The sequence below is a fragment of the Girardinichthys multiradiatus genome, chromosome 9 (assembly GCF_021462225.1).
Source record: "Girardinichthys multiradiatus isolate DD_20200921_A chromosome 9, DD_fGirMul_XY1, whole genome shotgun sequence".
Lineage (NCBI taxonomy): Eukaryota > Metazoa > Chordata > Actinopteri > Cyprinodontiformes > Goodeidae > Girardinichthys > Girardinichthys multiradiatus.
Window position 1 is genome coordinate 39102540 of NC_061802.1, and position 15289 is coordinate 39117828.

Consider the following 15289-nt stretch of genomic DNA (forward strand, 5'->3'; position numbering starts at 1 on the left):
TTGGATTAATAACAATATGATTACGATTCTATAATTGTTATTCAATATATAATATTAATGTATGATATACATATTTTAAAGTCTAAATACATGTTGTTCAGCTATAAGGACATACAAAACTAGATTACAATTTTTTTATATCTAGATTTTGGCTTTCAGAATTCGTGTTGTTTCGTTGGATGTCCAGTAGGGGGTGTCTCGTCCAAATCCTGTCCAGAGGTCCACCTGCAGTATTTATCCAGCGCTGGTGTCAACTAACGGTAGATGGCACGCGTGTGCCGCTCGTGCCACACTGGATATCGCTGTCCATGGATGGAGCTAGTTTAGCTTAGCTCATTTAAACTTTCAGACGTGGATCAGTCTCTCGTTGTAGGGCTGTATGTATGAAGCAGGACACGGGCTGAACTGTCGCAGTCCAAAACTGGACACATTCTCGGTTAAAGGACCGGTTGGCACCTAACTAAGAAGACTGAGGAATCCTTTGGCAACAAACTATTAGAGAAGATGAAGTATGTATAACGAGGTAAAGCTGGGATATAGCCGCCTGCCTCCCGACGAAGCTCTCCTGTTCACCACGGTTTATCCATAAGTTGAATTTTCAGGTAAGTCCAGTCGAACCGCAGGGGTTTAGGAATCTTTTTGCAAATAAAACTTAAGGAAATTAAAGTTTACTTTTTAGTGGAGTTTAGCTTGTTTTTTTCAGTCCTAGTTCGGTAAACAAGTCGGTCTGTTCAACTTTATTTATTGGTCCAACCGATTCCATTGTTGGTCGACGACAGTGATAATGTGTTTAATTCTTTGTCTCATGTAAGAGCATTAAGTTTAACTCAGGCCGTCTGGATTATGACAGCAGCTCTTTACTTACAGCTACACATTACATCCGTCTTGAAAAACTGCGTTTTATACATAAAAAAAATAAAAACAAAATACTCTCCCTCCCAATTGGGGAAGTTGCTGCCTGACGTCCATTTAATGTGTCTAATTCATGCTCTTTTCAAATTAAGAGCTCTCTAACTTTATGGGGTTAAATAAAATAATCATTTATCTAACAAAATTTTGTAAGTATTGTATATATTATAATAAAAATCTTTAGTTAGTTACAGGGCTTCATTTCAGAATGTTATTTTTACAGTTTTTTGTTTTTTTTAGGATCCTGAAAATACAATTTTCATTCTATTTCTTTAGCTGTTAGTCCAATATAGTGACATTCTACTTCATATGATTTATTTATTTGAACATTTCTCAGAAATTAAAATAAATAGTTTTTCATTTTTTAACACCTGGTTTGAAGTAAAACTCACTGTATAACCCAAAATTGTCATCAGTTTTCTGTTGTTATTCACTGATGGAGGTTAAAGGTTACATTATGGAAACAGTCACCACAAAGCTTTGTTAGTATGTAATAAATGTTTAAATATTGCTTGTGTATAATGACATGCGCACTGAAAGTGTCATTTTGCTAAAATGCGTCATCACCATTTGATTTATAACTGAATTATACTGTATAACTTACTGAAACGTAACATGTTTTGGTGTAATTTGAAAACTTCGGGTAAGTTACAATCTAGTCCATAACCCAGCTTTTGCCAATTTATTGTGTTGGCATACAAATTACAATAACAAAATCTTGCCTAAAGCAATCATTACATATGATGGGGGAGAAGATGAAAGTTAATCATTAGAATATAAAGAAAGCACTGCCGAAAAAACATAAAATACTACATCTAAAAATAGTGCTGTGACCTTTGTGTTTATGGTCAAAATATTGATTGTTGAGTTAAACAATTAAACATTTCTCAGCTGGTTTTAATCAACATAGCACAGAAGCTGAAACAGAACACAGTGAACAGAAACTGGAGATTAGGTTGGAAAACAAACCTCTTAAACCCTGTTTCTATGGTAAACAGACAAATTGTAGTAGTTGTAGGAGAACTGTTTTGAGTTATCTGTTCTGTGTCTGTTTAGTAGACTTCTTTTAATGTTCTTGTCTCTCGACTTTTGTAAGCAGAGTAATGGATGCCGAGGGAGCCACTTGTTATCCGGAAGCCGAGAGTTTTTGGCATGTGTCGCAGAAATCTGGAGATCTGGATCATAGGGCAAGAGATGGAGAGAGCTGGAGGATGGTGCCTGTGCTTTTATCGGGAGGTGCACCCTGGGGGTTCACACTCAGAGGAGGTCTGGAGCATCGGGAACCTCTGCTCATAACAAAGGTAAAAAACGTCACAACCCGCCTTATTCATTTCAGAGCCAATTAACCTTAAAGCTTACTGTCATCTATGGTGCCTTGCAAAAGTGGTCATTTCCAATTAACTTTTTAACATTTTGTCAAACTACAACCACAAACTCCAGTGTATTTTATTGGGATTTTTTATGTGACAAAGAAACATGACGTAGTGCATAATTATGAAGTGGAAGGAAAATGATGCACTGTTTTAAAACTTTCTTAGAAATAAAAATCACAAAAGTGTGGCGTACATTTTGTAGGCCAGTTTATTCTGACACCCCTAATGAAATCCATTTCAACCAATTGCGTTTGGAACTCACCTAATTGGTAAATAGAGTCCAACTGTGTGTAATTTAATCCCAGTATAAATCCAGATGTTTTGTGAAGCACTCAGAGGATTGCTACTAAACATCAGTAAACAAACAGCTTCATGAACACCAAGGAACACAGCAGACAGGTCAGGGAGAAGCTGTGGAGGACAAAACCAAGCATTGATCATCTCACGGAGCTCTGTTCAATTTGTCATCTGAAAATGGGTTCAGGTATGTCACTACTGCAAAGCTGCCATGGAACTGACAGGCTGGGCAGAAAAAAAAACAACCTAGACACGTAGGGCACTCTGGAGGAGCTCCACAGCTCAGGTGGAAACAATTTCCTCACTGTAACTATTAGTTGTGTGCTCCACAAATCTGGCTTTTATGGAAGAGTGTAATGAAGAAGGTTATTGCTAAAAGAAACCCAGAAAAAGTTAATAAGCCATGTATGGGGACAGAGTATACATGAGGGAGAAGCTCCTCTAGTAAGATGAGATGAAAATTGTTTTGGTGTACATTCAAATTGATTGCTATGTCTAGTGGGAAAATAACTATGCACATCACCTTGAACACACCATCTGCATGAGACACATGGTGGTGGCAGCATCATGCTGTGGAGGATGTTTCTTCAGTAGTGACGGGGTAACTGGTCAGATTTGATGGGAAGATGGATGCAACCAAAAAGCACAATCCTGGAAGAAAACCTGTTAGAGGATGCAATAAACTGGAACTGCTGCTGGTATACAGGTCCTTCTCAAAATATTAGCATATTGTGATAAAGTTCATTATTTTCCATAATATCATGATGAAAATTTAATATTCATATATTTTAGATTCATTGCACACTAACTGAAATATTTCAGGTCTTTTATTGTCTTAATACGGATGATTTTGGCATACAGCTCAGGAAAACCCAAAATTCCTATCTCACAAAATAAGCATATTTCATACGACCAATAAAAGAAAAGTGTTTTTAATACAAAAAACGTCAACCTTCAAATAATCATGTACAGTTATGCACTCAATACTTGGTCGGGAATCCTTTTGCAGAAATGACTGCTTCAATGCGGCGTGGCATGGAGGCAATCAGCCTGTGGCACTGCTGAGGTCTTATGGAGGCCCAGGATGCTTCGATAGCGGCCTTTAGCTCATCCAGAGTGTTGGGTCTTGAGTCTCTCAACGTTCTCTTCACAATATCCCACAGATTCTCTATGGGGTTCAGGTCAGGAGAGTTGGCAGGCCAATTGAGCACAGTGATACCATGGTCAGTAAACCATTTACCAGTGGTTTTGGCACTGTGAGCAGGTGCCAGGTCGTGCTGAAAAATGAAATCTTCATCTCCATGAAGCTTTTCAGCAGATGGAAGCATGAAGTGCTCCAAAATCTCCTGATAGCTAGCTGCATTGACCCTGCCCTTGATAAAACACAGTGGACCAACACCAGCAGCTGACACGGCACCCCAGACCATCACTGACTGTGGGTACTTGACACTGGACTTCTGGCATTTTGGCATTTCCTTCTCCCCAGTCTTCCTCCAGACTCTGGCACCTTGATTTCCAAATGACATGCAGAATTTGCTTTCATCCGAAAAAAGTACTTTGGACCACTGAGCAACAGTCCAGTGCTGCTTCTCTGTAGCCCAGGTCAGGCGCTTCTGCCGCTGTTTCTGGTTCAAAAGTGGCTTGACCTGGGGAATGCGGCACCTGTAGCCCATTTCCTGCACACGCCTGTGCACGGTGGCTCTGGATGTTTCTACTCCAGACTCAGTCCACTGCTTCTGCAGGTCCCCCAAGGTCTGGAATCGGCCCTTCTCCACAATCTTCCTCAGGGTCCGGTCACCTCTTCTCGTTGTGCAGCGTTTTCTGCCACACTTTTTCCTTCCCACAGACTTCCCACTGAGGTGCCTTGATACAGCACTCTGGGAACAGCCTATTCGTTCAGAAATTTCTTTCTGTGTCTTACCCTCTTGCTTGAGGGTGTCAATAGTGGCCTTCTGGACAGCAGTCAGGTCGGCAGTCTTACCCATGATTGGGGTTTTGAGTGATGAACCAGGCTGGGAGTTTTAAAGGCCTCAGGAATCTTTTGCAGGTGTTTAGAGTTAACTCGTTGATTCAGATGATTAGGTTCATAGCTCGTTAGAGACCCTTTTAATGATATGCTAATTTTGTGAGATAAAAATTTTGTGTTTTCATGAGCTGTATGCCAAAATCATCCGTATTAAGACAATAAAAGACCTGAAATATTTCAGTTAGTGTGCAATGAATCTAAAATATATGAATGTTAAATTTTAATCATGACATTATGGAAAATAATGAACTTTATCACAATATGCAAATATTTTGAGAAGGACCTGTACATATGTTACAATGGCCCAGTCAAAGTCTGACCTACATACAACTGAGAATCTGTGGCAACACTCGAAAAAGAACGTTTAAACACACTTCCTCCAATTCAACTGACCATTAGGTATTTTGCAAAGAAAAATTAGCTAAAAGTTCATCCTCTGCATATAGAGTGGGGGATGCATTGAAGTTTGTGGTTGTGACGTGACAAAATGTGAATTAGGGCTGTGAATACTTTTGCGAGGCACTGTTATTAGAAAACTTTGAATGTTCTGATCTCTTTCCAACAGACTGTATGTGACAAGGACATTGCTGAGTGTGTTCCTGTGTAACACAGGACAATGAATGAAAACAGGAGATAACTCATTTTAATATGACGAACACAGAGCTCTCTGTCTTGTTAAGTGGGATCTCTGATATGAACAAGTTGTTTGTGGCCATAGGAGTAAAGTATAATATCAGCCTGTTAGCTGGTTGGCCAGAGGGAAATGTGTTCTCACACCTCATCAACTAACCCATTGGTTGCTGTAGGAGGTAACATAGGAGGCGTTGTACAGAGTATACAGATATTTTATCCGGTTGGTGTCTTTATGTATTGAACGGAATATTTATTAAATGTAACAAACCAACACACTGGGTAAAATAATCAGATGGCCTGATGTTTGATCTCATGTATTCGCTTTTATTAAACCTTTTAATTTAAATGCTGAACATCATGATCTTAGCTGGCGTAAAGCTGCCTTCACTGTGTCTGTGGACTCTTCGTTTTCATTCATGCATGCATTCAGACCTGTAGCTTTTCTGTTGGGACAGGGCTGGATGACTCTTGTCATGTGTGATTTGTGGAGTAAAACCTCATAAGCCTAAACATAAAACAAAGCATAGACTGCAGCTCGTCACTGTTTTATGTCGTCACCTTGTTAAGTAGCTGTTCTTGGAGGCAGAATGTGTGCAGCTTCACTAGAAGGGAGATTCCTCTGAAATCTCACGTGACCTCGCTTCTCTGCTTTCTGTGTAATGATTTACTCTGAAAGACCTTGCTTGTTAATTTGACACAGTAAAGTAGCAGCAACTGTTGGTCAGGAGCTTCTGGTTCTCTTGATTTTCTTTTTTTGGTTTGTCATAGCTGCATTGCTGCAAAAGGGGTCCAAAGGTTAATGCAGATGAGTAAAACTCCTGGATATATACTCATATTTATACAGAACAATCCGATTTGTGTTGGTCTTGCAACGTGGTTAAATACTTTTTTTTAAATTTTGGACATTTTTCACTTTTTAAACTGTAAGATTAGAAGCAGGTACAGGTAATGGTTGGAGGTAAAACATTTTTGCCTAGCTTGACTGCAGCTTAGTGGTTGAATTCAGACTACAAATACCTGTTGATGTTTAAACAACATCTGAACTCCAAGAACTGACAGAAGTCGGTCTTTTTGCATCAGATGGTGAGATTTATGTTTTTCTTTTCATATCCTTATACAGTACTGTGTAAAAAAATATTTCTACCTTTTATACTTATTTACATGTTGTTGCTTTACAAACCAAGCATTCTGTGTATTTTGTCGAGATCTTAAGTGACAGACCCACATAGATTAGTGCATAAATGTAAAGTAGTTGGCAACAGATACATGGTTTTTATTTTTATTACCAATAAACATGTAAAAGGTATTTGCAGTGTCATTGTTTCAGGTCTTTTGGCGCCTCTGACTGGTTTTCCTCCAGGATTATTTTGTATTTGGCTCCATCCATCTACCCTTTAAACTCTGACCAGCCTTACAGTGCCCAGTGAAGAAACTCATCTCTAGGATGCTGCCACCACTGTGTTTTACAGTTAGGATGGTGTGTCTAAGGTGTTATTTCTCCACTGTACATACAGGTCCTTCTCAAAATATTAGCATATTGTGATAAAGTTCATTATTTTCCATAATATCATGATGAAAATTTAACATTCATATATTTTAGATTCATTGCACACTAACTGAAATATTTCAGGTCTTTTATTGTCTTAATACGGATGATTTTGGCATACAGCTCATGAAAACCCAAAATTCCTATCTCACAAAATTAGCATATCATTAAAAGGGTCTCTAAACGAGCTATGAACCTAATCATCTGAATCAAAGAGTTAACTCTAAACACCTGCAAAAGATTCCTGAGGCCTTTAAAACTCCCAGCCTGGTTCATCACTCAAAACCCCAATCATGGGTAAGACTGCTGACCTGACTGCTGTCCAGAAGGCCACTATTGACACCCTCAAGCAAGAGGGTAAGACACAGAAAGACATTTCTGAACGAATAGGCTGTTCCCAGAGTGCTGTATCAAGGCACCTCAGTGGGAAGTCTGTGGGAAGGAAAAAGTGTGGCAGAAAACGCTGCACAACGAGAAGAGGTGACCGGACCCTGAGGAAGATTGTGGAGAAGGGCCGATTCCAGACCTTGGGGGACCTGTGGAAGCAGTGGACTGAGTCTGGAGTAGAAACATCCAGAGCCACCGTGCACAGGCGTGTGCAGGAAATGGGCTACAGGTGCCGCATTCCCCAGGTCAAGCCACTTTTGAACCAGAAACAGCGGCAGAAGCGCCTGACCTGGGCTACAGAGAAGCAGCACTGGACTGTTGCTCAGTGGTCCAAAGTACTTCGAATGAAAGCAAATTCTGCATGTCATTCGGAAATCAAGGTGCCAGAGTCTGGAGAAAGACTGGGTAGAAGGAAATGCCAAAATGCCAGAAGTCCAGTGTCAAGTACCCACAGTCAGTGATGGTCTGGGGTGCCGTGTCAGCTGCTGGTGTTGGTCCACTGTGTTTTATCAAGGGCAGGGTCAATGCAGCTAGCTATCAGGAGATTTTGGAGCACTTCATGCTTCCATCTGCTGAAAAGCTTTATGGAGATGAAGATTTCATTTTTCAGCACGACCTGGCACCTGCTCACAGTGCCAAAACCACTGGTAAATGGTTTACTGACCATGGTATCACTGTGCTCAATTGGCCTGCCAACTCTCCTGACCTGAACCCCATAGAGAATCTGTGGGATATTGTGAAGAGAACGTTGAGAGACTCAAGACCCAACACTCTGGATGAGCTAAAGGCCGCTATCGAAGCATCCTGGGCCTCCATAAGACCTCAGCAGTGCCACAGGCTGATTGCCTCCATGCCACGCCGCATTGAAGCAGTCATTTCTGCAAAAGGATTCCCGACCAAGTATTGAGTGCATAACTGTACATGATTATTTGAAGGTTGACGTTTTTTGTATTAAAAACACTTTTCTTTTATTGGTCGGATGAAATATGCTAATTTTGTGAGATAGGAATTTTGGGTTTTCATGAGCTGTATGCCAAAATCATCCGTATAAAGACAATAAAAGACCTGAAATATTTCAGTTAGTGTGCAATGAATCTAAAATATATGAATGTTAAATTTTCATCATGACAATATGGAAAATAATGAACTTTATCACAATATGCTAATACTTTGAGAAGGACCTGTAGTTGTAATTTACATTCCTCCATAACTTTTTTTGACATAGTCGTAAATTGCTGGTACCTGAATCAATATTTAACTTTTTTTTTTTATTAAATTCCTAAAGAGAGTTGGTCGTGGCATGTTTTTTTAGATTGTTTTGAACAACACCGGAGTCCACCTTGCTGTTACTTTGTTGTTGTTTTTTTTAGTTTTACTGGAGCCCATCTCTCTTGGACATTTGGTCTCTGTAGTGCTTGGTTAAATGTCAGCTTGAGGAGTAGTGAGCAGTACCAGGAACAGGGAAGGAGTTTGGAGCTTTGTTAGGTTTCCTATAAATTATCAATGACAGCCAGGAGCCTGTTGGAATGACAGGATTAGATGAATTAAGTGAAAGTTGGTGCATTGTTTTCGTGTGTCTCTCAGATAAGAGTTATATAAAATGAGTATGAATTGAGATGCTGTCATTAAATCATTTATTTAAAAAACATCTTTGAGGCCTAATTTTCTATGATATACTTTATTTATGATGATCTAAAAAGACCAGAGGATCACTCTACTTTAATACTGCTTGTTTGCCTTTTACGATTTCAGTGGGTTTTAGTTCAGCTTTATATAATTGCAAGTGTTGTTTTTAGGTTGACTGAACAGATAAAACTTTGTAAATAAAGCTTCAAACATCTCTGCATTTAAATACATGAACAGAAGCCGTTTCTGAATCTACATGTTGCATTCCCAGTTCTTTGCATATTTTCCAGCTTGCTTCAGGAGAAATGTAATAACAATGGGCCAAGAGTCTGATGACAGGTTCACCGTATTGGTTAAAAAATATCTTGGATCTAATAAAAATTCTCCAGATTCCACTCATAGCTCAGGTTATGCTCAAGGTCCTTGTGGACTTAAAGTTTTTAGTCTCAATAAACCTAAGTAAGCCTGTTTTACACGAGACATCTGGGCACGCACCTCATACATGTGTTTCCTCTGTAAGGAACAGCCTTTATAAGGAAAAAGTACTGTTGGCTCTTTCTGAACCAGTACCAGACATACTGGAAAATTATCTCCGTTCTTACACGCTGTGATAAATCACCCCCAGGTAAACAGGTTTTCCCTATTATTGAATCTTTTGTGCGGCAGCATTGTGGGCTAGTTTGAAGTGCCGCAGGACTGCTCAATCTCCAGAGAAGAGATGATTTAGAGGGAATAGTATGTATGCTGATGGCTCAGTTAAGATTCAAAATGGATGGGTTTTTTTCAGGTGTGTGTGTTGCTGCAGGCACATCCTCAGAAACAAGACTTGTACTGTGTGTATTCTTGCTTAGAGCTATACCTCAAACGCTAAGAGATCTGACTTCAGACTTGTACAGACAAACATGTACAGACTGATTATTTGACTGCTTGAAGTTATCATGTTCATTCATCTGCATTTTTAGAAATGGCTCAATGGTAGCAATAATTGGATTAATGAGAGTTAGAATGAAACTGAATTAACAGTTTGTGAGTTGAACTTTGTTGAACTTTCTAGGTGATTTTAAATAACACGTGGGGCAAAAACACAGTGATATCAATAAATAATAATAAACAGACCATGCATACAGTGAAATCTCGATTACTGTTTGCTGGATGCTCAGCAGAAGGGGTGGGCACTGTGTGCAGTATTGATTGAGATGTGGCTTCGCTCTGGTGCAGTTGCTGGCCAGCCTGCTTGGTGCAGCGAGGTGTGCCGTATGGGAGGGTGGGTGTCCGACATCTCGAGGGACCTTCGGGGTTGACGGGGTGCCCGGTCCTTGGTGTGCTGTGGTGGCCTTCCTCCTTCTTTGGCTCTTGCCCCTGGCCGGGCGCAGGGCTGCGGTTGGCGGTTGGGTGGGGCGGTGGAGCATGTCTTGTGCCTGCACAGGGACGGCTGGTGGGATGTGCTTGGCCTGGAGCGGTTGGCCTGCCCGGCCGGTTACCCGGCTGGTGCATGTTTCCCTCTCACGAACTGATGGGCTGGGGCTGCTGGCGCTGGCCGAATGGATGGGCGGGCTTGGCGGTGTGCTGCTCTGCTGGCTGTTGTGTCCGGGGGGGTTGAGGAAGCGGGCTGGAGGGTGGTGTCGGGGGCTGCAGCATGTGGGGTGGTTGTTTCTTCTTCTTGGATGTGGGGTCACCGGCATCTGGATCGGCTGAGCGGCGATGGTAGAGCTGAACTGGATAATGTTTGTACCTGTTTGTACCTAGGTGTGGGGTCGGGGATTCCATTGTGAACTTGGTGCTCGACGGTGTCTGTCCTGTTGCACCTGTGAGCGGGGGCTGGGGTGGTGTTGCATGGGGCCCTTGCCTTGCTGTCACGGCGTGCTGTGTGGTGGGGTCGGGATACGGCAGGGGTGCTAGGACCGGGGCTGTGTGTGGAGCTTGTGCTGTGTAGGTGTTGCTTCATCGGCTTTTCGGGGATGAAGCTCACCTGTGGGGCGTGTGCCCATGTGCTGTGGGGAGGGGATTCATGGCGTTTTGGTTCGCGGGCATGTGTTCAATATCTCTGTCCTGGTTGGGGGTGGCCCTGTGGGGAGATTGAAGTCGGGGTTCATTGGGGATGGGGGGCTCATGGGGTTGGGATCGGAATTCATTGGGGAGCCTATTCCCTCCCCGCCACACTACCTGCCGGTGGTTGGTGTCTCTGCCCCCCGGTGTACTTGTGGTTCTTGGTATCTGGGACTGGGTGCTTTGGTGTGTGCTCCTCACTCCCAGTGGCTGCCTCCGGGGCCTGGACCCCTGGGCCCTGTCAGGCCTGGGGAGTGATATGTCCTGGGGTCTCAGGGTCCATGGCTGGATCTGGTCAGGCGTAGACAGCTGCCGGCGGGGCCTGTGAGCTCGTCGCTGCAGCGCCCTGGGGTTTCTGCACTGTGGCTGTTGGGTGGTTCCCCTGGGACTCTCACCTGTTCTTCTCTGGGGGGGTTGCCGTAGTCCCGGTGGTGGTTCTCCTGGGGTTCCTGTGCTCTGGTGGGCCTTTGGATGTCTGTGACTCGGATCTCCTCCGTATCTGTCCTGGGTCCAGGGGGGCAGGTCTGTGGCTCCTCACACTCAATATTGCATATTTTTATGGAGAAACCTTGTATACACAAGCGCGCTCGCACTCAGACCCAAAGGTGTTTAGATTCAGGTGTTAAGAGATACACAAATGTTCTATATTGAGCCGCATTTACCACTAAATACATCTTGCATTGATAGGTACAGTGCACTTTTAGGTAAAAAAGCTGGTAATATGAACGTTTCTGCAGGTGAAGAAGCAAGCAGGGTGTTATCTTGTATTGTCTTCATCCTTCTTTCTTTCCTCCATTCTATTCTCCTTCTCTCCTCTTTTCTTTTTTGCCTCCCTTTCTCTCTTTTGTGCTTCTTATTTTTCCTTTTCATTTCTGTCTCCCTGTCCGTAACAATTGAAATAATCCCAAAGCAGTTTCTAATAAAGTTTCTTTTTATGACTATCAAGCGGAGCTTTAAAGCATTAGCCGTAATGCTCCAATTGTGAAAGTAAATCTGTTGAGCTTCTTCTTGGCACTCAGACAACAATTCTGAGCTACTCTGCTGGACAGGACATGGTAAAAAAACAAAAACAAGCAGGAAACTGAAACGCTACAACTCGGAGATGACGAGATGACTTCCCAGTTCCGACTTCCAAGGTTAATGGAATGCAGCACTAGATAGATAAATAGAACGTAAGTTTTTCCTACACTAGATCATGAATTGAACAGAAAAGAAGACGCATTTAACTTTGCAGATAGTTAACACATTCTAATCCTTCAAGATCTAATGTCATCCTGCCCATCATACTTCAACAAAGCATTGCAGCTTTATATTGCAGAAACACTTTATTATCATTTTTAAATGGACCTGATTATCAGGACCCATCCCAGACTTATTGGTAGGGTCAATATAAATCATTAGGTTACCAGAGAGATTCTTTAAAAGCCTTAAAACACCCCTTTTCAGCATGCTGAGTTGGAAGCAACAAATCAGATTCTATCTTCAGAGTTGTAAGGCAGTACTGGTGGGAAGGCAGCAGTTCTGTCTGTCCAGGAGGAATGTCTTTGAGAATTAAAAATCCTTCTGCTCCACCTTTTTAGCAGAATGAATTGGTCAGATCGCATGATTTTATAACAATGTGGATTGAAATGATTTCTGTGGATGTTTGATAATGAAATCTGTCTGTTAGCCTTCATTAATAGCTTTTAACATTCAGACATCTATGTAGTGTTTTTACGTACAGCTCTGATCTTTTCCTGCGCTAATGGATTCATTTGATTTAAATATACAGATAAAATCACAAATGGTCGCCGACGTTCTGCAGAGTCAATCGCTACAGACCTCTAAACTTCCTGTGGTCTTCAGATCAGCTCAACAACAGTGCGTGGAGAGCTTCATAGAATGGGTTTCCATAGCAGAGCAGCTGCATTCAAGCCATACATCACCAAGTCCAATAAAAGCGTCAGATGGAGTTGTGTAAAGCACGCTGCCACTGGACTCTAGAGCAGTGCTAGATCTAGACCAGGCGTGTTCTCTGGAGTGACGAATCATGTTTCTCACTCTGGCAATCTGATGGATGACTCTAGGTTTGGCAATTACCAGAAGATCGGTACTGGTGTAAAGTTTGGTGGAGGGGGATCATTGTGTGTGGTTGTTTCTCAGGAGCTGGGCTTTGCCCCTTAGTTCCAGTGAAAGGAACTCTGAATGCTTCAGCATATTAAGAGATTTTGGACAATTCCATCTCAACTTGGCAGGAACAGTTTGGTGATGGCCCCTTTCTCTTCCAACATTACTGGGCATCAGTGCACAAAGCAAGGTCAATAAAGACATGGATGAGAGAGTTTGGTGTGCATGAGCTTGACTGGTCTCCACAGAGTCCTGACCTCAACCCAGTAGAACACCTTTGGGATGAATTAGTGACTGAGAGCCAGGTCTTCTCGTCCAACATCAGTCTTATGACCTCACAAATGTGCTTCTGGAAGAATAGTCAAAAATTCCTAGGAACACACTCCTAAACCTTGTGGACAGCCTTCCCTGACGTATGGATGCTGTTATAGCTGCAAAGGGTGGAGCAACGTCACTTTGAACCCTATGGATTAAGAATGGGAGGTCACTTTAGCTCATATGCTAGACAAGCCTGGTGAGCGAATACTTTTGGCAATGCACTGTATTTTGAGTTTCATTCTAACTAGGGACATAGTTCCTAGTTCAAATTAGGGGTTTAAATACTGACATTTTATATTTTCAGCCTGACTGACTAAAGAAAATAGATTAAGTTCTTAGATCCAGTGAGTTTGATATGTTTAACTTGGTTATTGCAGACACACTTTACTCTGGTTGAAGGAACACATTGAGAGCTTAGCATTACATAGACAGAAACACTGGTTTTTCCACCACTTAACATTGGTTTACAAAATACTCCTTCGTCTTTGGAAGTTTTGTTTCTATATGAACAAAGGATCAAGTGATTGTGTAATATACAGTAAGAAGATGTAAAAGGATTGACAAACCAACAGATAATTGTCAGCTTGCATTGTTTAATTCTCATCTTATTACTCGATTTTATGGAGAATAGTGTTGCTTTTTGTCGCAGCTTTGCATGGCTACTTCAAGTAACTAATGTGCACAAGAGGAGAAGTTAGAATTTAAACCTTCCTGAAGCTTCAAGTATTATCAAAAACCTAGAAAGCTTAAGGGCAAATCTGATTTCCTAGTGTTACCTTTAACCCCCCCCCCCTCCCCCCCGCCCCCCCTCAAACACACACACACAGACAAACACTTAATTAGTCCTCTGAAATGGGACACTCCTTCAGGAAGCTCACACGTAATCAGTTCACACTCATTCCTTGTCGATAAGCATACACAACGTAGCATACCTGTAGGTGCTGTATAACGGTCAGTATCCTTTTTTTATGCTTGTTAGCCAAGAATAAAATCATATGCTAAAAATAAGGCATTTAAATTCATCAAACTACATACAACAGTGATATTATTTTTTTATTTTTTACATACAATTTTGTTTTTCCTTGGCAAAGATTTGAAGAAAAAAAAACAAAATACATGCATATGTTTTGTTAAGGTCTTACTAACCTTTAAAATATTACAACCCTCCAAAGAAGACTTTATAGTCGCTGTTTGTTCTAATAAAATAAAAATACATCAACCAGGAAAGTATTTCCTTGTATTTCAGTACATTTGTGAGTAAATCAATTTCATTTTCAGGTGTGTGCATCTGAAAGTGTTGGAAAAGCTTTCTTCCTGTCATCTCAGGTTACATTAGGTCTAAAAATGAAATGGGACTTAGCCGGAGCGTGTTGTGTATTTTTCTTTTTAAAAATAAAAAGTCAGAAATCTTACTTCCAAGCAAAGATTAACTTTGAAAGGTGAGGTGAGATTCCCTTCTTAAAGAAGTGAGTATGTGCAATACCTAATTATTGGTTAGTGTTGTCAAGTAAGTAACTAAAAGAGCTTGTTTCCGCCTTACAGCTTTGTATACACAAATGCTTCTGAACAAATACAAACCTGAAGTCTTAGTGGTTTTTTTTAAGTGATAGTCTTTTCATACTCCAGGCTATATGATCAGACAGTTTAGGCAAGTCGAGTTTACTTGTATAGCACATAGGTTTAAGTGCTTTACACGATGAAAAGTCCATTGCAGCAACATGATAAAGGAAAGTAAAGAAAAGATGTTTCAGTTAATAGTTTACATAGAACAATCAAAAGCAACTCTAAACAAAGGTTTTTAACCTTGATTTAAAACAAATCAGAGATTCAGCATTTTTCTAGAAGTTTGTTCCAGATTAGTGGAGCATACTGAATGCTGCTTCTCCATGTTTGGTTCTAATTCTGGGGATGCAGAATAGACTTGACCTTTAATGACCTGTCAGCGTGCTGCTCAGAACATCTGTCAGCAGAAAAGACACATTCCTTACCCTCATTGCCACCACGTCCATCCCTTCCTGACAC

The 15289-nt window shown here is 41.4% G+C and overlaps 1 protein-coding gene across 4 annotated transcripts in view; it reads left to right on the forward strand.

Moving 5' to 3' along the window:
- The first annotated feature begins 273 nt into the window (after positions 1 to 273).
- Positions 274 to 15289, forward strand: part of shroom2a (shroom family member 2a) — a 51462-nt gene continuing 36446 nt past the window's right edge. For 3 of the 4 annotated variants that reach the window (XM_047374479.1, XM_047374481.1, XM_047374482.1), the window contains exons 1-2: positions 275 to 602; positions 2009 to 2210. In XM_047374479.1, coding sequence (XP_047230435.1) covers positions 2013 to 2210 — 198 coding nt within the window. In that variant the 5' untranslated portion in view covers positions 275 to 602; positions 2009 to 2012. Of the gene's footprint in view, positions 603 to 2005; positions 2211 to 15289 lie in introns of all 4 variants that reach the window. The other variant, XM_047374480.1, reaches the window with a different exon arrangement.